The 23,871-nt window shown below is 37.6% G+C and overlaps 1 protein-coding gene across 11 annotated transcripts in view; it reads right to left on the bottom strand.

The window, feature by feature from the left end:
* MCTP1 (multiple C2 and transmembrane domain containing 1) overlaps positions 1-23,871 on the bottom strand; it is a 522,244-nt gene that overhangs the window by 62,661 nt on the left and 435,712 nt on the right. For 10 of the 11 annotated variants that reach the window (XR_008300305.1, XM_053225150.1, XM_027037852.2 and 7 more), the window contains one exon: positions 9,988-10,041. Coding sequence is in view for 10 of the 11 variants with exons in the window: in XM_053225150.1 (XP_053081125.1) it covers positions 9,988-10,041 (54 nt within the window). In the remaining variant the exon portion in view is untranslated. Of the gene's footprint in view, positions 1-363; positions 1,535-9,987; positions 10,042-23,871 lie in introns of those variants that run through there. The other variant, XM_027037864.2, reaches the window with a different exon arrangement.

Here is a 23,871-nt window from a genome sequence, read left to right on the forward strand (position 1 = left end):
CATATTCTGCCATATTTATCTGTCTGCCCAGTGTCTTGTCCTTCACTTTAAGTTTATGGGGAAAAGAAAGCACTTTTCAATGAGAGAGACCTAACAGCAGAATGATCTGAGACTGGGCTTCAAGGTCTGTGGGTAGATCTGTGAATTTAAGAAGAAAAAAATATTTTAAATTTTCCTTTCTGAGACTTTGATTAGTTTTATTTAAAAAAATTATGTTTTCTTTGAAATTATAATATTAACACCTTGATTCACACCAAGTAATATGGATGAATATTTTATCTGCCAGCCTAGACTAAATTACGTCATGGTAAAAAAAAAAAAAAAAAACAACAAAAAAACAAAAACCTCAAAATCATGAAAGCTTATAAAAATAAAAACTCAGGTTTATTTTTTGTTCATACTACATGCCCTTATGGGTTGGCTCTACATCACCTTTATTCTAGAATTCAAACTAAACAAGGATCTCCTATGCGGACAGTTCCAGCTATGTTTCAGAAGGAAAGGAGAGATGGCAGAGCCAAGGATGGCTCTTGAACCTTTGGCTGGGAAATGGCCTAGGTCAGCCAAAGTGAGACACATGGCCAGGCCGGAGATCACTAGGCAGGGAAACATATTTTGAACAGCGAGCAATCTGATATTGAAGGTAAACAGATAGGTAATATTGTCACTATAATGTTAAGACCTCTAGAATGGTTTACTATGGATAGGAATCTAAGAAAACACAAGGTGCTAACTTGACTACAGCCATACATCTCTGTTTACCTCGAGTCTAGCTTAAGTAGGAAAATTTCAAAAGAAAAAAAAAACAGTACCATGAGGTTTTCATATCTATTGATTTTCTATTAATTATGGAGTTTAATGGGATGCAAAACTACAGTATTTCTTACGTGGCAGGATTCTGGCCAACAGAAGTATGCAACCAATAAAATTAAAGGGAGTAGCTCAGGCTGCCTACTGTGAAAATCTATTGGACATTGTGTATCTTTTTTCTTTATATAAATACATTTTGGTTATTAACGACTGGGACTGTACCTGGCTTTGGATTTGCCCCAAGGAAAAAAAAAAGACCTGTATTAAAATATTTTTTGCATCCATCATATCACCAAGAAAAATAACCTACATGTCACTGGAAAGATGCTGGTGAAGCCACACATTTCTTGAAGTTGCGTTCTCATCAAATGATGTCAACACTACAGAATTTCTGACATGTCTTTAATATCTCCCTTTTGCACATAATAATACAAATAGATACCTCTATTTGCATAGCCAACTCCTGTCGACAAGTTCTTACAATCAAAGAATTCCTACTTTGTGAACTTCTTTGAGAATCTGCAGAGTCAATGTCTTTAACATGGTGAAGAATTTCTTTGCCAAACAAATTTTCAGGCAGAATAAAAATCTTGGCACTCTGGGCTCCGATAGAGCATCTGTGATGCTTGGCAACACATCTGGTTCTGCTGCTTTGGTGAAGAAACATGCTTCACATCTCAACATGCAGTGGTGTCAGCCAGTGTCAACGATTCTGCCAGCGATCCTGAAAAAATTGTGTCTGTTTCTACGGATGTTGTCAACCTCTTGAGAGCCAGAGCTGACACACTATTTCAAGAGGTTTTGTCAAGAAATGGGAGTATAAGAGTAAGTTCATTGCTGCAGTACAGACGATAACTAGCTTTCCAGAGGACCTGTCTTGAAACATGTGATTGACTTTCAAATATGAGTTCTGCTTTTTTGAGGCAAAGGAAATCCAATGATGAGAATAAACCACAGGAAACAGTCCATTCATGGTTTGCTTTACTTGGTGATTATTCTTGCCAAATTATCTAAGGCGATCTTCCTATTTAAATTCTTTTAACTCAACTGCCATGCAGAAGGGCATGTTGGGGCATTTACCTAAACTTTCTGAGGCTGGAGAAATACTTTTGAATACTGGAACAAGGAGTAATGAAAGTTTTCAATTTGTTTACAGCTGGAAACCCACAGACAGTTGGAATCATAACTCTTCAAAAGCTAATTCTGTCTCCAATGACCCTAACATGGAATCGTGAATATTTAATCTTTTTAAGTTTATTTATTTTGAGACAGAGAAAGTGCAAGTGGGGAAGGGGCAGAGAGAGAGGGAGAGAGAGAGAATCCCAAACAGGCTCTTCAGTGCCAACACAGAGCCCGATGTGGGGCTCGAACCCACGAAGCTATGAGATAATGATTTGAGGTGAAACCAAGTTGGGTGCTTACCCGACTGAGCCACCCAGGTGTCCCTTAATCCTTTTTAAAAAAATAATGATGAGGCATTAATGATGCAAACAATTTAAAACATGATATCCTCAGCACAATATGATAGGAATTCAACAAGGACTTTGGAGAACTCTAGGAATTTGTCTACGCTTAACCCTCATCTAATAAAGCCACAGCAGCTCCCATTTTGTTTGCTGTTTTCTTTTGCCAAGTCAGTGTTTTAAGCACGTATTGCCATGCAACTGAAAAGTCATAGTCAAACAGATGTCAAAAATAACAAGCCTATTGCTGTGTCAAAAACCACTCCATAATTTCAATATCAAAGCCAGACATCAGCCTTCTTGTAGAAGCTTACTTTTGAGCTGAACTAAACTTTATTTTTACTTGAAAAATTTGCATTTATCTCAGGTGTTTGAGGAAAATAGGCATTAATGTCAAGAGGAAGGTAGTGAGAGGAACAGAGGTATGACTCTATAAAAATACTTTACTCTGAAAAATAATTCAACTTCCATCCATTGCAATACAAAAAGGCATGGAAAAGTTTTTTTTTTTTTTTTTACGTGTTTACATATCTTTTCCCCACCCTGGGGAAAAAATCTGCAGCTTTCTTCAGGTTTTCAAAGGGTCTGTGACCTAAATAGGGCTAATACCCTCTGTCCTGATGCTTTCTAGAATAGAATGAATGATCTAAGGAAGTGAAATTCTCCTGATGAAAAGTCAAGTTAACCATGCTTTGGTGCTGTAGTCACCAATGAATAATACAGGCTCCTCAACAGGAAAGTAAGCACGTGCACTAGAGATGGGTACAAACCCACTCTCATCTTCGGACAAGCTTTTCTGAATAAAAACTAAGGCAATTCGGACAAAAATATTTGCTTTGCTATACTGTTTTAGTTTCCATATTGAATGAAGAACTGTGTAGCCATATTTATATAGAAGAGTAGATTAAGTTAATAAGGAAAAATTAGGAGCTTAGATCTAGTGCTTTAAAGTGTACATATATATGTGTGTGTGGGCGGGGGGGTGGGGAAGATGCCATTGGAAGGCACCTGTATTAGTTTCTATTGCTGCTGTAATGAATAAACCTAGTGGCTTAAATGACACAGATTTATTATCTTATAGTTTTGCGGTCCGCACATTGGAAGTGGGTCTCACAGGGCTAACTAAAATCAAGATGTGGGCATGACTGCATTTCTTTCTGGAGGCTCTAGGGGAGAATCTTCTTCCTTGCCTTTTCCGGCTTCTAAAGGCTGCACACATGTCTTGGTTTGTGGTCACCTTCCTCCGTCTTCAAAGCTGGTGTAGCCCTTCAACACTCCAACCTACCCTGCCCCCCGTCCCCCATCAGTTTGTTTTATTAACGTCAGTGCTCTGGCCTTGGCTCCATACTCCCCCACATTGGGTGCTGTCCAGCAGCTCCTTCTGCTGCTGTAGTTCTGGGTCTTCAGCTTCTTCTTGTGCTGCTGAGCCTACATTACAGGGCACACCCTCTCTCGGGCTGCACAGATGTCCTGTCTTCTGGCAGGACATCTTTGAGGGGTTATTACTCGCTCACCACAGTCCTGCTTAGCTGGTATAGTGGGAAAGGGCTGAATGTACACGAAAGCAGTGTGAAGAACTGGAAACCTAGAAGTAAAGAGCTCCTGGCTGGGGATGGATGCTGTACTCCCTGATTATGCTACCAGAATGCCTAAAGAGCATGTTTAAAGTAATTTGCATCTGTTCTTTGATTTTTATTTTCCAGGAAAAATTAGTTTTAAGGAAGGATAAAGATGCTAAACTTGGAAAACCTGAGTTTCAGCCCTGGCTCTGCCACTTATTATCTGTATTACCTTTGGCAATGCACCCATGTTTGGCTGGAGCAGTTTCCCCATTTTTAAATGAAGTTGAACTAGGAGGAGCAAGGAGAAGATGGGCTGGGATGTGCTGAGTGTGTGGGGCTGTTCGGAGGATCTTGGGAATTTTATTGGCCCACAAGGGAGTCCTGGAATGAGAAACACCTGGGTGCCCTGGTGCCAGAAGCCCCTAGTTGTGAACTCTTACTAAGGAGTCTGGCTCACAGCACTTATCAAGCAAACCCCAATCCTTGTGGACACCTCCCCTGACACACCTGTCAGAATCACAAGGCTGCAGAGCTTCACCTTAGGGGTCCAGCCAGGTGGGGCAGATGGGCTCTGGCCCAAGGGCTGTGCAGGGGCAACACCAGCAGAGGCAGGGTAAGGGCAGTGAGTGTGCAGGCGAACTCAGAAGACTTCCTGCCTTGCAGGAGGCAGAAAGCCATGGGGGCAGCAAGGCATCCTTCTGACACTTCTCTTGGGCATCCTCTAGTGTGAATGTTGCTATGATTCTAGATGAAGTAGAGTGTTCCTGCTGACTCAAGGTCAGTGTGCTATCTATCACCTTAGCGGGTCTGAGCACCAATACATCCCCTAAAGGAGGAATGGACCCTTCCTTGCTTTTTGCCTATTTTATTCTTTTTTGTTCTTCTCCCGAGAAGGAAGCAACAAGGGGAAAGAACATGTTTCCCATCAGGCTTTCTGCATGCCCAACCACCCCTCACCCCAGGGAACTAGATAATAAGTAGGACATCCTGTACTATAACTCAGTTTAAAATATAAAGTTTACCTCAGTAAAATATATTTCAGTTTGTATCTCTGGTATGAGATGTTTCCTACAATCTTTGAAAGGATGTGTCTGTGCAGGCAGGCTTTCCTAATTTGTTTACTGTAAGATAGTTATGGCATTGCCTGGCAATAGATACATACAAGGAACACAAAGACTGTTCCATTTTTGTTCCAGAGCCTGAGTGGATCTAGATGCAGTGGCAGAATTCTAAGATGACTGCCAAGATTCCTACTTCCTGGTGTATATGTTCTGTATAATCCCCTCACTTTGTAGGGGAAGGGAATTAGGAATATAATGGTATAGCCATCCCATGATTAGGTTATATTAGATGGCACAGTGGACTTTAAGAAAGAATTATCTTTGGTTCGCATGATCTAATTAGGTGAACCCTTAAAAGGGACCAGGCTCTTCCTGAAGAAAGAGAGTTAAAGTGTTAGAGAGATTTGACAAAAGGGAGCTTCTCCATGGATGGATATAAAGATGGGAGGGACCATGGAAAGTAACCAGTGGGAGTGAAAAGCCAACAAGAAAACAAAGGCTTCAGTCCTCCAAATATAAGGAACTGAATTCTCTCAACAAACCGAATGAGCTTGGAAGTGGATTCTTCTGCAGAGCCTCAGATGAGAACTCAGCCTGACACCTTGAGTGTGAGATTCTGAGCAGAGAGCCCAGTTGAGCCATGCCTAGACTTCTGACCTGCTGAGTTGAGAGCTAATACATGTGGCTTATTTGAAGCCTCTAAGTTTGTGGTCATTTGCAATGCAGCAATAGAAAACTAATAAACTAATACAATGCTATTCCAGTCAAATGTGAATTAAGATTTTTTTAAATAAATTTTTTTCTTGACTTCTCTTTCCCTGCCTTTCTCCAAAGCTTTGATCGGCTCCCCCACCATGTAATTGTTTCATGGAATATAACTAGAACATGTTGCCAGATTAGAATCTTCTTCTATCACATATCAGAGGTATCTCCTCCCCCACCCCATCCTTGATTTGAGATGCAGAGATGTATGCATCCTGGGTATATTGTATACATTTGTAGGGCTGGAGAATCAAAGCAGAAAACAGATATTTCAAGAATTAAAGCAAACAATCTGTGTATTTTGAAGTAACTCAGATATGTTTCATTCATTGCATCTAGTTATCTTGAAACACAGTAACCTTGACATAATGGCTGAGGAAAAAGGAGAAGCAATGCAAGCATAAATGCCTGAACACTTTAATATCTTTTATCAATAAACATTAGTAGTATGCCATGCATCTGAATCCATGCTTATCCTGAGGAAAACCTGCATTCTATCTTCTGCTTCCTGATATTGCAGCTGGATCCCATTACAAGGGTAGAACACACCATGGGAAGCATGCCTAAACTTTTTAAGCTACAAAACGAAAGCCGATCTTCATTAATTAGATGTCTAGATTATGCAGATTGACCAATGTATTATTATAAATAACACGGTCAAAAACACTATTAGATGGCTTATTGATAGGTCCACCTAGGTAATTTAACTAAGCCTTAAGTATTTACTAAGATATTCTATTAACCACAAAGGCAGGATTTGGTGTCAGGTCAAAAATCAGATCAAACTGTGACTTTGTGGCTGATGGCTGAGAGAAGGCTCTACAACAAAGGGAACTGAGAACAAAGTAGGATGTCTTTCTAACATTTAATTCAGGAGAAATTTCATCTCCGGTAGAGCTTCATCTAGTACTACTACATAATGCAGATAAGTGAAACAAGTCAATGTTTCATAACTAAGAACCACCATTTAAAACCCATCTTCTCTGCCTTTGTGAAAACCGTGGAATTGGATTAAGAGAGAAGCCACCCAACTTTAGATTCAGGCAAATGTGGACAATGGATCCTAGAATGAAGGCTAAGTCTGAGGATCACAAACTCTCACCTGAATGATTAGCTGTTTTAATAAAAAAAAGGACACACGAAAAAAAAAATCCTCAAAAGCCCATCGCATGGAAAAGCTTTAGGATCTGGGGTTCCAGGTGAATCGTGACTTAGCTTTTACTAACTTTAACCAAAGTCTTCCCAGGTGCTGAAGTTAGCACTAAAGAAAAGCTCTTACGAAACTGTTATGCGAAGTAATTATAGTCTGTGTCCGCTTCAACTTCTTGTACCTGTGTCTTTGCCATCTATATAATTATGTTGAGGGAAAACACTTCGAGCTGAAATGAAATAAACGACTTCGGTTTATGCCCACACGGACCTTGTCAAGTAGCCAATGACTTGCCCTTTCATTGTGAGTGACTAATATCAATGCTGGCTCTAAAGAAAGACACTTTTCATAATCGCCCAACAATCTGCTAAGTGAAAACATATGGATAGGCTTAGGCAAAGCCTGCCAGGGGTCTTTGCTGAATGGAAAACAGGTGCTCTCATTCTGTGCCACGTAATACCCCATTTACCCCCAAGTCCAAAGGTTATAGGACTAATAGCTGCCTTGTGGTAATCAGGGAAAGCCCAGAAACCAGCCTTGGTGTAACATCTGGGACATATTTTACATACTTGCAACATATGCTTCAGGTTCAATTAAAGTGAGGCTTTGGCACATTTATTAATCTTTTTTACTTTTATCCTATAAGAGGACTCACTGACCTGACCCCACTATTATGCCATATGAGAAAACAGAGAAATAATGAGAGCTAGAGGTCAGTGCCTGCTCATACGGCAAAAAACACATTTGTTTTCTCCTGAAATTCCATTACGCACAACTCTATACACAAATTTTAAACAGAGGAACCAATGAATTTTTTAAAGTAGGAAATTACCCTTCTCTCACTCAGACACACCGATAGCCAAGACTTACAACCTTTGCCACTATGACAGCCACTCAAGAGACGGAAGCTGGTAAATGGAAACTTGAAGGATCTTTTCATATTTTCATTTCTTATGGTAAAAACTTTCTATTTTAACACGTCCACTCTAGGATTCTTCCATTACGCAAGCCCCTAAAAGTCTTTTGTAAATTATTATACTTGAGATTTTCTTTTTGTTCAGGTATGATTTTTATGCTATCAATTGCATTGTGACTGGAAAAGAAAAGCCTCCTTATATATCCCTCAAATAAAGGGTTGGATTTATGAAAATCAGCTCACAACCCTTTCATATGGAAAACACACTGTTTGTCAGCATCCTGCACGCAAGAATACAGTAGAATTCACACAGTAATTTAAGCACTCACTTTCAATCAACTCTGGTAACCAGATCTGCAAATGTGTTAGAACCAGGGTGTCATTTCCAGACCCCTAAACACTAGACGACAATAGATGCCACTCCAGAGACCTGGTGCTGTTTCCACCTGGCATGCTCCACTCAACATCTAGGTTTTAGGGAGGTGGTTAACCAAGTGTTATTTGCTTCCCACTCCTAACATCCTCTCTGTTTAAAAAAATGACCATAAAGGGGAGATTAGTGGTTTGGAGTAGCTACAAACTGGCTAAAAAAAATACAGGTTGACTTCAAGCAGGGACATTGAAGTACTAGACTTCACTAAGGGTTTCCATTTATTAACATTTCTGGAGAAACGCCCGCTGCTGGAATGAATCTTTATGGTGGCTTTAATAATAAAACAGCAACAAGCAAGGGAAAATAGCCATAAATGGATGGCAGCTCAGTGTTTATCAGCAGAGAAATGATGATTCAGGGCTGGCATGTTGAGTTAAAATACAAGCTCTCTACCGCTCTAACACTGACCTTAACAATAAATCATATCATTTATTGCCAGAAGTGTATGTTCATGTTATTTAACATTAAAAACAAGCACATACATGTTTTTGTAGGAAGGAGATTTTGTTAGTTTATGTTTGATGATGTCACTAATGACCAAATGATATACAGAAGAAAAATTTCACATAAAATCTCTATCAATTTAAAAATATTTGGAACAACATTAGATGGGAGAAAGTGTGTGTGTGTGTGTGTGTGTGTGTGTGTGTGTGTGTGTCTATGTTTTCATTCTCCTTCTAGCATTGAATATTAGTCAAGAAAAAATCATGTGGGAGTTTGACTAATTGCTGTGAATTTTTTTTTACATTTCTAATGCTTGCTTCCAGCATGTGAATTCTTATACAAGGATATAACTGTACATCTCTACTAGAATCAAAGGTCAAGGGCATAAATTAAGATATACTGTTCTCCTTTATTCCAAAAATTCACTGCTTTATTATAATAGAAATCAGATTCCAGTGAAGGTCAAAATCTGGTTTTGTATGCCAAACAATTTGGAAATAATGAATGATATTCTCTCTTCCCTCCCAATCTCACTCTAGCACCTTTTAGATTTTCGATCTAGAAATGCCCAAGGATTTTGCTAAACCAGCATCACTATCCTCCTTGCCATAAAAAGACTTTCTTCTGACCCGAGACACCACCACCACAGTGGTTCAAGGTCATTCTAATTCATCCCTCCAGTTATCCCCTCTCCACACAGGGGACAGCCAATCCAAGCGATTCCAGAAACTAGCTGGGTTTTTTGTTTTTTGTTTTTTTTTGGTTTTTTTTGTTTTTTGTTTTTTACCGTGGTCATCATTCCCATGCCAACCAGCAATCAGAAAATAACCTGTCAATGGGCTTTCCTGACCAAGAAGCCACAGGGCTACCCCAAGTCAAGTCTAGGCAAGGACCATGAGCACTGGGATTATGTAAATGCCCTCTGAAGCCCTCCACACACACGTGTGTTCTTTTGCTGAGCAATTCTTTGAAAATTACAGATGACAACATCCATGTTGAACTTAAGCAGGCTGCTATTTTTTCACTTCTCTCTTCCTCTGAAGTGTAGCCCGATTTGTAATACTCAAGATAGGACAAATTTTTGCCCTTCAAAAACAGTTGTCACTGCTGTTATCTTCACGAGAGCTATCAAGTTTCAGACAAGCTGAATTATTTTTTTTTGTTCCTGGCAGAAAAATATTTGACCCAGCTCTGGACAAAAGCGAAGAGGATTTATAGCCCTCTCTCCTTCTTTGCAACGTGCAGTGGCATTGTTAGGATGATAAACAGCGCTGTCCAATTTTCTGGACTCAAACACTTCAACTCCTTTTTTAACTGTCTGTGAAAACAGTGTCATGTCTACATTTCCCCATCCCCTGGTACCCAAGTGCTGGGAAAGATAATTACCTTGTCATCTTTGTCATCTTCTTCTTCCTCGTCCTCCAGCATGTCCTCCACTACCTGCAGACAGAAACAGAAGTCATTTTCGTGCTCTTAAGAGGAGAGAATTTTGTTCTGTCATTTTGAACCTTTTAGAAATGAAAACTTTATTAACATTTGAAACAGATTCATGGAGAGGGACTATTTGATCTAGAGATAGGGATTAGGGAAATGCTCTGCCTTTAATTGATTGAAACCAGGGAAGTGGATCCCACTCAGGGAAACCCTATTTGTGTGAAATGTTCCGTGACAACTTAAAGAATTTGAACTATGCATAAGGTAAACTAACATTAATTTGAGAGATGCTTTAAATCAGGAACTATCCTTTTTTACCTACTCCACTGTCTGTATTAATGAGGCACTTTAAGTTTGGAGCTAGATAACTAAGCAGAATCCAACTCCGCTATTTCGAATTCACTTTTCACCAAGCTTTAAGTATACTGTCTGTTTGTCGATTTATGCTGGTGGTCTATGGCATAAAGCTAGTATCTTCCATGGCTCAAATTTTACTTTTTAAAATTTTTTTTATTGAATACATTTGATGTGTAACATTGCATAAGTTTAAAGTATGCTGTGTGTTACTGGGGCACATTTATATGTTGTAATATGTTTGCTAATGTAGCAGTATTTATATTACATAATTATAGTATACTATTAGTGCCTATGTTCATTATACTGTGCATCAGATCTTGATGGCCTACTTAATACCTGTCATAAGCTTGTACCCTTAAACACCATCACTGCTATCCCTGCCATCCATTCCCTGGTAACCACCATTTTACTATCTTTTTGTATACGTTTGACTTTTTTAGATCCCATGTATAAATGCTATCATATAGTACCACTCTTCCTCTGACTTATCTTGGTTATAATGTGCTCAAGGTCCAGCCATGTTCTCACAAAAGGGAGGCTATCTTCTTGTCTTGTAACTGAATAGCATTCCTCTGCGTATACATGCCACATCTTTTTCACCCATTCACCTGTTGATGGGCATTTGGGTTGTTTCCATATATTGGCAACATATAGGGAATTATGCTGCAGTAAACATGTTAGCACAGATAATTTTTCGATATCCTGTGTTCATTTCCTTTGGGTATATATTTAGAAGCATAATTGTTGGACCATATGGCAGATCTATTTTTATTTTTTTGAGGAACCTCCACATTGTTTTCCATAGTGTTGTAACCAATTTACATTCCTACCAATAGTGTATAAAGTTCTATATTCACCACATCCTCAAGAGGACCTATCGTCTCTTCCTGATGACAGCCATTCTAAGAGACGTTCATTAACTCATTGAGACTTTGATATAGCGATGGTATTGCATTGTGGTTTAGGTTTGCATTTCCTTGATAGTAGTGATGTTAAGCATCTTTTCATCTGTCTGTTGGTCATTTTGATGTTCTCTTTGGAAAGTTGTCTATTTAGTTCTTCTGCCTATTTTTATTTATTCATTCATTCCTTCATTCATTCATTTATAAATATTTATTTAGTATTGAGAGAGAGAGATAAAGTGAGAGAAAGCACAAGCAGGGGAGGGGCAGAGAGAGAGAGGGAGACACAGGATCAGCATCTGAAGCAGGCCATAGGCTCTGAGCTGTCAGCACAGAGCCAGTAGAGGGGCTCGAAGTCACCAACTATGAGATCATGACCTGAGTTGAATTTGGACGCTTAACCAACTGAGCCACCCTGGGTGTCCCTCTTCTGCCTAGTTTTAAATTGGATTGTTTGTTTGTTGTTGTTGTTGTTGTTGTTGTTGTTGTTGTTGTTAGGGAGTTGACTGAGTTCTTCAGATATTTTGGATATTAATCCCTTATCTGATATATTGTTTGCAAAAGTTTTCTCCCATTCTGTAGGTGGTCTTTTTATTGTGTTAAATCATTTGTTCCACTGTGCAGAGCTTTTGAGTTTGAGGTAGTCTCATTTGTTTATTTTTTCTTCTGTTGTTTGTGGTTTTGGGGTCATCAAGGCTCAAATTTTAATTCTTATGTATAAATGTCAACTTTTGACTATCTCTCTGTATTTTTGATTTTGTGGGTTACCAGAAACTCTAATTTTAATTCTTGATTTTACACAAAGATTACATTATGAGAATGGACAATGAAAGAAAATTAGAAATGTATTCAATAATCAAACGTATAGGATATGTATAGGATATGTATATATAACCCCTATAGGTAGATATTTTAATGAATGTATTTTTTATGACTCCTAGTTTCCTTACTTCAACTTAATGCAATCTTCATTTTGGATTTGTCAAATAATTTGCCCTTTCCTTGATTAATATGTAACTGTGGTATTACAAATGGGATTTCACTCTGTCAGGTGTTTTATTATGGTTTTATGTACCTACACACACTACACTCACTCTCTCTCTCTCTCTCTCTCTCTCCATGGAAACCAAAAATTTTAAAAAACTTTGGGGAGGGTTGGTATTCAGGTAAGTGCTAACTTCTGATTGCATTTATGCCATTTCATATAATTTCTAATTCTTGTGGTGCTTTTCTTTTTTATCCAGTCTGTATCTCGATTTCTGAATAAACTTGATAGAATCATGGTTATTAAATATTTTTAAATCTTTCTCCCAGAGCTCACAACTTTAAAAGATAGAGGAGACAGCTAGTGCTTCTTTCATGTGGCTTATGATACAGACAGGAATATGTTATGAGTGAAAACTTCAATAGCTAAGACTGTATTATGCAAAGAGCTACACAAACTGAGATAACATGTCAGGACTTTCAGTGATCTAATAATTGTTCTCAAATATTCTAAAAGCATTAACTTATTTAAAATAATAGCCCAAACACAAACTTCCATTTCTCATAAACCAATAGAGAACCTAAAGCATCTGATAGCTTGTGAGCTTGTTCCTAATTTATTTTTTTTCTTTTTTAATTTTAGAGAGAGAGAAAGAGTGAGAGAGCCCAAGCAGGTGAGAGGGGCAGAAGGGGATAGAGAATGTGTCCCATGCAGGCTCTACACTCAGCGTAGAGCATGATGCAGGGCTTGATCTCACGACCTTAGGATCATGACCTGAGCTGAAGTCAAGAGTTAGACACTCAACCAACTGAGCCACCCAGGTGTTCTGAGATTGTTCCTAATTTAATGGCCTGCTTTAAATGTTCTATTATATGGTAGAATTTTGTGGTCTTTCATTTGGACATTCAGCATTTCAAAAGAACCATAATAGTACAAAGTACTGTTTCCAATATCTGGTGAGAGTTTACACTTATTTTGAAGACATATAAAGCAATTAAACCTCACCAAGAAAGGACTCTTAACATTACTTCTAACTATACTCAGCAACTCCATGAGCATTTATTATAAAGCTCCTTGTCCAAGAAACACAGTGCTAGGTAATGCAGGAATATAAAGATGAAAAACACAGAAATTTCATCTATACTCATGTCAGCCTTCAAGAGGTTTATAATCCAATAGAATTTAAATGGAGCCTATAAGCTAATCTTTCATGTTGGCTTTTAATTTCCTGCAATGTTGAAGTATTCAGAAGTATATAGACAGTAATAGTAACAATGTATAATCAAGGTGCTATAAGCTAGGCAATTCCAAATTGGGCTAGTTTTGATGGAGGTTTAAATAGGAGAAACAGCGACAGTATTTCAGTACATTTCATTCTTCCAAAGAATTCACCTAACACAGCAAGTAGCTGAAACAGAACTCAAATCCAGACAGTGGGATAGCACAGAGGCAGTTCTCACCCCTTGCTCAATTATTGGGGCAGGGGATGAAGTCACCTAACTCTCATAAGTTTTGTTAAAATGATTACAATTTTGTATCTCTAATAAAACGAGTTTAAAAGTTTTGATTTAGATTAATTTTTTAGGCTGGTCATTATTATCCATTTTTATTTTTCAGTAAAAGTTGTATACATTTAAAAGTATAAAACAGAATGATGTGGTGTGGTTAAGTCATGTTTTCCTTAAATTACCCACACAAAGTCATTTATCAAAAGAAATGAATAGTACAGTATACTTTTATTCCTTTGCATAAACTCAGTGTTTTCACTAGTTATTATTAAAAATGTATTATATGCCTCTCTTTAGTATGTATGATCGTACTGCAGGTGCTAGGAAAGAAAAATGGTGTCAGACTGTGCCTAACAGATTGCAAGGGGCATACTAACGTTCAAGAAATATTTGTTGATAGAATGAATAAATGATTGCATCAACAATTCTTAATATCTCTTTTTTTTGTTTTCTTTTATAGTTTTTATTGATTTATTTATTTTAAGAGAGGGAGAGAGAGACAGAGAGAGGTGGAGAGGGACAGAGAAGGAGAGAGAGAGAATCCCAAACAGGCTCTGTGTTGTCAGTGCAAAGCCTGACGTGGGGCTTGATCTCAGGAACCTTGAGATCATGATCTGAGCTGAAATCAAGAGTTGGCCGCTTAATCGACTAAGCTACCCAGGTGCCCATATTCTTTATGTCTTTCAATAGGCTTTTATGTAAAAGAACTGAACTAGCTCACAGAAGTGAACTAACTTGTCTGGAAAGACCTATACCTAATCAGTGATACAAATTAATAAAAGCAAATATTCAAAATGCCTTCAAATATTTGCCTGGACACAGAAACCATAAGTATTTAACCTTTAATATTTGGAGATTTGTACTACCTTCAAGTTAATTTTCAAAATTCCCAAGTATTATTGAAACAAAACAAGCCAATAGCTTAATTTACACAATTTCCAAATCAGCTGTGGATCTTATGTTCAAGAACAACTCAAAGAGGTCTTCAGAATCAGGCTCTTCATTTGCAAAACCCAAACTGTTCTTACCCTGCACAAGTGGGTAATTGGCTATGCACAATTGCTCTACAAATGTGCAGCCAGAACCACCCAATACAACCATTTGCTTTTACATTTGGCAGAAAAGTGTTGTGTTAGCGAGAGGCCTTTGTGTTGTGTTTTAGCGCTCTAGTGAGGGCTTTTCCCCTTCTCCAGTGCCTTTTTAATGTTACATCATAAACATCTACAAACGAGGATTTATAATACTGATGCTTTCCTATGGATGCCTTTAAGCTGCTTCAGAATTATCCCACTATTACATTTTGCTTAGGTGAAGTTAAGGTGGCTTCGAAAATGGAGATAATAGCACCTATCCCACAGTGTTGATTAAGGATCCAATGAAATCATGTGTTTAAAGTCCTTAGCACAGTTTCTGTATTGAAGTAAGTGTTCAGAAATGTTAGCTATTAGTGAAAAGAAAAATAGCATCAAGAATATTTTAAACAGTAATTTTTAAAAATTAAATTATGTATTTTTTTCCTGGGCAAAATATTCAGTCTTCTTAATGACATACAAAATTTCGATTCATGTTTCACAGACACTAAGAAACACGCAATGGGACACAGGTAGAGGCTTGCATAAGTATTCCCAATTAAAATGATAATGCTTTTGCTAATTTTCAGGTGTTAACGGTCCATGGAAGGCTATGGAAGGCAAAAGTGTCTCAGAAGTGGGGCTGTGCTTGGAGACGTGAGCCCTGGCCAAATGCAATGAATACTGAAACTGCAGACCGAGCTTTTCAAAACAAACTGTATGTATTACTGAAGTGCATTTAATGACTGCACAAAACCGCAACCTTTCCCAGAGAACTCAAACAACACCTACCATTTTGAAAGAGTGTGCTGGAGTTGAACACTTAAAAAAGGAAAACAAAATAAAGGAGGCTTCGTCTCAAACTCCAGCTCCTTCCTCTTCAAATAAAACCCCATAAGGACTACATAGTTTTGTTTGCAAGTATATTAAGTTCAGTTGCCTAAACATTTGTCAACAATAATTTAATAACAACACATATGCAGGATTTCCTTGAGAAAAAAAAAATACATGTGTTAAAAAAAGATACATTTTTACCAAGTTTTTTTTTTCTCCCCCCTTTCCCTTTTCTTCAAGGGGGATATCTCAGACCGGCTCTAGAATTCTCTTTCCAAATTATGCTTTCTGATACCTTGCTTGAAAGCAAGTAGTATTAATCAAACAAAGGAAGGGCACTAGGGAAATCAGAAAGATGTAATGCAAGCAGTTAAAAGTGACATGACCTTCTGTAATGTCGCTCGTCACAGACTTATATGCCACACGCTGGAGGAAGGTCTTGAAAGAAACTGATTCCCTGGTACTATTCCTTGAACGTAATACTAATAAAGATGACATTTTTAAAAACACACGTAGACAGCCCCAAATGCAGCATGCCAGCTACATTACAGCCAAAGAATAAGCAGATAATGTTGTTTTTAAAAGCCTAATATTTCTTCCTTCATATTCCATATTTGCTGAACACTTGCCATTAACATATAAAACATAATATGTGGCTGCACTTTTTAAAAATCCATTTTCAAATGGAGCAAGATTGCATCTGTAGAATCTATATGTTATATAGTTGCATAGGAGCTCTTTTCAGATTATGACTTTTAATTATAATTCAACACAACTTAAATGCTTTATGATTTGCAAGGAAATAAAAATTTTATTTGGCTGAAAATGTTAATAATGGTGCTGGTAATTTGAATAAAAACATGACATGTTTAATGTTACTGCACCAGACAATGATATATAAGGGAAGGGACCAAGGGATGTGGAAAAGGATGACTGAGGTGGTGAAGGGATGAGAAAAAGTGGACTCGGGTAAACTTCATTGTTAAAGTCATCATGGAGCAGTGAATCCCAATTACTGCTTTTTAATGCCAGTTTAGGGTGCATGTTTTAAGACAAAACTGACCAAAGGGGATTAAAACGCCCATCAATAATTCTAGAAATACTCTGTATGATGATTTTCCCAAGAGTGAAGTCTTCCACTTATTTATAACTCTTTAAAGAAAAAGGAACCAAAAGGATCCTGGCTATGTCACTCTTGTAAGATAAGGATTGAGTACCACAAGGCCAGAAACTCTCAAAAGCCAAAGCTGACACAAACCGGGTTCTTTCATCTGTTTACTTTTTTCCTTGGGAATAATCTTTGAATTAAATAGATGTTTTGCTATGTTCAGAATGAATAGTTGCACAATTCAAATTGCTTTACTCAAACATGGTCTATAAAAAAGCAACACATTTAAATTAAAGAAGAAATCACTGCTGTCCAGATGTGCAACTGCATGTTAAAAAATTAAAGAAAGAAAATTGTCACAAAAGAAAGAAGTTTCATATTTAATTTCATATTCAGAGAACATCCAAATGTGTACAGATGCTTATATTTGGACACATTACAAACTAAATGCCTATTTCCACCCTAGAGATATAGAGGAATTTGGAGAGAACGGTATTCTTCAACATGGTCTGGAGTTCATTTATACCATTTTGTGTGTGCATAAACCAAGCAGAGCATGAATTTGTGTGCCAATGAATTTATTACATGTGTAAATATGTGAAATTATTGAAAGTCTATGGATTGAGAAGATGCCTATAACCAGTCAGATTATTTCAGATCACTGAAAAGTACCAGCGGTCAAGCTAAAGACTTCTGTGGTCAATGAGATCATTATAGGTGTGCTTGGGCTGTCATTTTCACAACAGCACATCTGCTTCTCACGAAATTTTTGAGAAGGAACTTTTGCAAAATGAATGGCGCAATTAAGCTGCACATGTAATTTACTCCACGTTTGCAAGAATAAGAAGAGTCGTAAACAGGTCTGGGATACACCGTTTCATCTAGTATATCTCAAAAGCAACTGGATGTATGATGGCTGCTTAGTTTGATTCACGCTATTAAAGATTTGACCTTGGAGAATTTCAGCCACAGTAGTCATCAAGATAACTGAACCACTAGATGTAATAATAATTAGTGTGATAGGCTTGCCAGTGAGGTTGAATATATTGCAATACAAAAGAAGGCAGACTAAAAAGAAAAGCACTATTACTTACTGCTAAAAGACTTCCTGATTTTCACAGAGACACTCAAATACAATTATTTCTTCTTGCAGAATGCATTTCCTTGGCTCATTCTGGGAAGTGCCATGTTGTAATTTAGTCTGATTCTTAATAGGAAATGTGGCTTTAATGTGGCTATCAGATGACTTTTGATGCATGCCACTGATTACATATAGCCTGTACTCTGCATCATCAACAACAACATTCTTATTTGCAGTATAATACGCTTTGCTGTAAGGTGCAAGGGCAGTAAATTTACTGGTCAAGAATATGTAACCTTTTATTTTATTAATTGTCAGCTTAATATGCAGGAACCCTCTTCCATTATGAAAGACTAAATATAATATAAATTCTATAATCAGTATAAGCATCTTAAATGAATTTCTTTTCATATTTCCTTCTGAGTATTCTTAAATGTTCATTCTTAGACTTACACAAAGCACTGTGAAAGGAATTCTAGTGTTTATTTGAACTATGTCTCCATCTAAAGGCTTCACAATGTATTGTGTTTTTGCTGGCAGGAAAAATTCTAAGCTTGGTGTCTTTAGGATGGTGCATATTAATTTCACTGAGCAGGGAAAAATAGGTCAACTCTTAACCAACAGTGTGCTTTTTAAATAACAATGCTTTTTTCAAACTATTTTTTTTGGTCAGGTTAGAAAAGAAGTATATAAAAAGCCCCCCAAATTGAATTGTTTAATATGCTTTGCGAAGTGAAATTAAAAGATCACTAGATGTAGCGCTAATCTATTTTATAAAATTTAGTATTTTCAAAGGCAAATTTCTCTGTGAATTCAAAGTAAACAGATCTCAAATAAAAAAGAAAATTATGCACTCGAGCCTCTCTCTATAAAACCAGATTTCCATTCCAGAAGCACAAATTTGTTTTAAAAAAAAGGAAGGGAGGGGGTACAATTTTAAATGTTTCAAACTCTAAAGCCACCGTAGGAATTTTTATTTTAAGTATCTCATCAAGAGTCCACATTATCCACTTAAAACATTTTCTGCCAAGCAAGAAGAGGGAGCCGTGTGACCTCTGTTAGACTTACCACATCTACATTCTTCTCAGAAACGTGCATTGTTCTAAACCCTGCAGACATGTTGGGGAGCATTAAAGCTGCAATAGTCAAGAAGTCCCTCTTCAGGTAAATGTAAGGTTTAGCACATGGAAAAGAGGAAAATGCTACACTTTGCGAACAACAGAATTTGAAAACAACGACAACAATCATTTACCTTGGAGATTAATGTTCGCAAACTTTTGGACCATACTGCTCTATTAGGTTTGACTCACTTTTTACAGAAATTCACCGCTACTCCCTATTTTAAGCAGTCTGTTGGGGGTAATGGAGGGGTGAGGGGAATAGGTGGACATGTGTGGAGAAAAATATTCCGACACTAATTTGATTTTCTTTTTCTTTTGTTCTTCTTGTGCCTAGAATATTTTGAAGCCTGAGAACATTATGTGAGAAGAATCTAACTTTGAAAAGAGACTGCGTTTTGAATGTCAAAAAATCATAGTCAAAAAACTTTAGGTTTTTTTCTTTATATCCTTTTTCTATAAATAATAATGATAAAAATATTTTTTATCTCTTTTTGTAAAGAATAATCACCTCACAAAAGAAAGCCCATGTGGGTTTAGACCTACATTTGAACTGGAAAGAATGTCTGTGGTGAATGGCGAATTGTAGCATAAAAGCCTGAATGAAAAGAATGTTCACGAAACCTCACATAAAACCTCCGTAACCGTTTTATCATGAGCTTCCCACAATATAACACAAGAGCTCTATATTCTAGGAAAAGCTTGCCTGGTCCACTTATCATGTCTGCTTTATGTAGTGTACTGTATGATTGCTAAATTAGTGCATAATGCATTTATAATATTTATAGTACCAACATTTAGTTAAATAACCTTTATGTAAGATTTATGTTGATTTTTTTTATTTCTCATTTAATGGCAAATTATGAAGAGCATGTTTCATAAAGATAATTCTCCATTTAAATTCATCAGTCCATTAAATATTAAAATTATGTTTCTGATGCAATCGAGAACAAATTTGTCCAGCTTCAGTGATTATTTGCACTCATAAAAATTAGGCTTGATTAATAAAATTTAAATGCTTGATTAAGTTGACATTTTCATGTTCTATTCTGATTTATTAAAATTAGTCCCTGTGCCCAGGCCTGGTACGCTAGTGTGGGTTTACCTTCCTCCTTCTCTTAGTCGACATCCAGAGAGAGGCTGTTAGGAAGGTGTATTGTGCTTTTGGACTCAAAGATGGTTTCAGAAAAATGCCCTGTTCCTTGCTCACAGCGCTGCTGGCCCTGGTCTTTATGCATTGTGCATGGTGGAGGTTTGTATTACAATAAACAAGAAAAATGTTTCTTTCAAATATCTATTGATATGATCTGGAAAACGGCATTTATTTATGGTATTTCTGTAAAACCAGTGACGAAGAAGCTTTCATCTGTAGAGGATGGGTCAAATTTCTTCATCTGCTTTTTTTTTTCTGATACAAAGTACAGTTTTTATATTTGTGGGACTTCCATACACATAGCAGGGGGGTTATAGACACAGGAAGTCTTTCTGTGACAGTGCTGTCTTTGTCTATAATCCTAAAACCAAGACTGATGGTCATAGAAAACCATCCTCTTCAAGAGCATTTACAAGGGAACTCTTCGAGAGAAGAAGTGACATACAATGTTTAAACCCTCATTATAGTCACCCTGGTTTGTCCTGTTTTCCACATGGTCAGGTGCCTAGTTGTCATTTATTGGGTCCTCAGTATAAGACAGTAGGTTGTCTCTTCAATCCTCACAAGACCTCAGCAAGGTGGGTATTATCCCTCTTGCTGATGAGGAAGTTGCAGCTCATGGGAATGAGTAAATTTGTACAGCCAACAAGGGGGAAGGTCTTGAGCTAAATCCACGTCTTCCTAATTTCAAAATTTGGTCTTTTAACCTCAACCACCTGGAAATGAGTAGTGGTGACACTCATTTTTAAGATGTTTTTGATGCTGCCTGTGGGAGTGTCGCTCAGTTGGAAATTCGTTTAGATGAACTGACTTTCTTCCATTTAAGCATGCTACCAAAATATTTGGCTATTTAAAAAAACAAATGGCATGGTACGATAGTTATTTTTTCTCGCATGATGAAATAAATTCAGTAACAATGACGGAAAATGCCCTTGAAGGGATATTTTAGTTTGGTTACCTACATGTACTATTACAGTTCTATGTACAAGATGGTGGAAAGGCTTTAAGTCTGCATGCCCTTGATAAATGTGTATCATATAACACTAAAAAAATTATGAATATAAAACGCTCAGAATTATTGGACCCCTATAATAGTTCTGATTTACAAACATTTTCCACAAGCAGATAAAGACATACCATTTGGTTTCTACTTTTAGTTTGTTAATTGAAGTCTTGCACTTTCTTGTCACCTTTCCGAACCAGGACAATAAATCTCCACAAATATCACAGGAAACCCTGTGCCAACACCACCCACTACAAAGGGTATAATGATCAGGACTAGCAATGCAAACTAGTCAAGGGGTCATGAGTCAGCTACACTACAAAGTGCTTCTGTTGACTGTATATCCTACCTCCCTCACCATAATGTTCCAAGGAGTTTTGGCTAGCTACAAGGAGATGGCAAAATCATTCACAAAGAACAAACAGGCTACCACTAAAAAGAGGGAAGGGAGAATAACATATCCACCCTGGGAACTGATACCCAAACTGTGAGTATCCTTTTTTCTTCTTTCCTTCAGCTCCCTCTTCAATTAGAGAAATGACAAAACTGTGGGGGAAGACCTTTTGGAAGAACAAAGGTAATAAAAACATTTGGTTGACATACAGGTAAACGCCTGGGTTGGACACTTTGGAGAACCACCTAGGTAATGAGTTCTTTGGATCTACGGGAAGCTTTGAAGGGAGTTTAGAAAGTTGGCTTTTCAAGGAGTTTCTGAGACACCAGGGGTGATTTGGGGCCCAAGTAAGAGAAAATCCATTATTTATGGGGGCAAGATACTCAGGTTTATTTCAAGGTTGCCAAGACAATTCATTTGGTGGAAAAGGAGCTATCTTTCAGGGAAGACTCCTCTAGAAAAATGAAGCTCCCCTCTTTATCTCTCACATGTGTCTTTGGAGAATCTGAACAAGGTGGGAAGGATTCAGGCAAGATACGAGAGTAACTACAAGCATCCTCTATGGCAGCTACCGCTAACTTTAATTCTACCTTTCTTCTGAGTCTTAACAGATCCAAACCAACAAGTATGCCTTCCAGTGAGGAGAATCTTTAGTAAATTGACTTTTAAAAATAGAAATGTTTTCCTTCACATCTTTCTCTGTATGAACTGAGATGTCACGTACAGGTAACACTCATCTTCTACCGTTCTATAATTTTATCTTTCCAATTTGAAGTTTTGCTACAGTCTGAGAATAGAGTAGAAAGACAGCCAATATACTGAAGAAGTATTAAAGGCAAACATGGAGTTAGTGAAAGGGACAGACTGAAGGGTGGAATAAGAACTGTGGTCACAGATGAACAGACCCCTTTTCTTTACATATGCAGCACATGCACATACACCTGGGGTGATCTAAACCCCTTTTGGTTGCACACCCTGCAAATCATATACACACCCCTATTATTGCATCTATTATATTCATGTACTTGACTTAGTTGTTTGTTTCTCTCATTAGACCACAAACTGTCCTGGGAAGGTACCCTCTCTTAATCATCTTTGAACAACAGCTAGTGACACGCCTGTAGATGTTTAATAAACTTTTGTTGAATGGAAATAGTCCTGCATAAAAATTAGACAATTTTTGGGGTGCCTAGGTGGCTCAGTCAGTTGAGCGTCTGACTTCGGCTGAGGTCATCATCTCGTGGTTTGTGGGTTTGAGCCTGGTGTTGGGCTCTGTGTTGATAGCTCAGAGTCTGGAGCCTGTTTCAGATTCTGTGTTTCCCTCTCTCTCTGTCCCTCTCCTGCTTGTATTCTGTCTGTCTGTCTGTCTCTCTCTCAACAATAAATAAACATTAAAAGGGGTGCTTTGATGGCTCAGTTGGTTAAGCGTCCAACTTCGACTCAGGTCATTATCTCACAGTTCATGGGTTTGAGCCCGCCGTTAGGTTCTGTGCTGACAGCTCAGAGCCTGGAGCCTACTTCAGATTCTGTGTCTCCCTCTCTCTCTGCTCGTCCCCCATTCATGCTCTTTCTCTGTTTCTCAGAAATATATAAATGCTAAAATTTTTTTAAGTAAATAAACATTAAATAATTTTCTTAAATCAAAAATATTAGACAATTTTTGACCCAGAAAGAAAGATTAGACTAAAATATTTATACATTCATCAAATATTTTTTGAGAACTGCTACACTTCTGTGTCTGAGACATCTTGCTCTGTTCTGGGAGTAGATACAAAAACATAAGATACAATGAGAACAATTTCGACCTGGTGATAAAGACCCACAGTGAGGTGACTATTACAATATAGTGAGACAGGTATGGGATCTCAGAGGGGTCAGTTCACTTATCTTCTTGGTATGACTTGGTAGGGGCATGCTGGTGGTAGGGGGAGAGAGTGAGAAAGTCAGGGATGATTTAGTAGAGAAAATGATAAAGATGTGACGTGGTTACCCAGGAACATATACATGAAATATTAAAATCTTACTGGGTGGCAAAATAGTATTAACTGCCAAAATACTTAAAATGTACACAGACTTTGACCCAGAAATTCTCCTATGACGATAGTCCTAAAGGGCATTACCAGAGACCTGACCAAAGATTTGGTTAGAATTTTATTTACAGCATTAATTGAGATGGAAGAAATATCTGAAATACTTCTAAAAGGAGTGTTTAAGAAAAAAATATTCATATGGTGAAAATTATGTAGCTAATAATCATGGGGTTTTCCACTGATTTAAAGGATCCTCTGGATATGCTGCTGATATAAAAAGCAGATGTACTGGG

The sequence above is a fragment of the Acinonyx jubatus genome, chromosome A1 (assembly GCF_027475565.1).
Source record: "Acinonyx jubatus isolate Ajub_Pintada_27869175 chromosome A1, VMU_Ajub_asm_v1.0, whole genome shotgun sequence".
In the NCBI taxonomy this organism is placed as follows: domain Eukaryota; kingdom Metazoa; phylum Chordata; class Mammalia; order Carnivora; family Felidae; genus Acinonyx; species Acinonyx jubatus.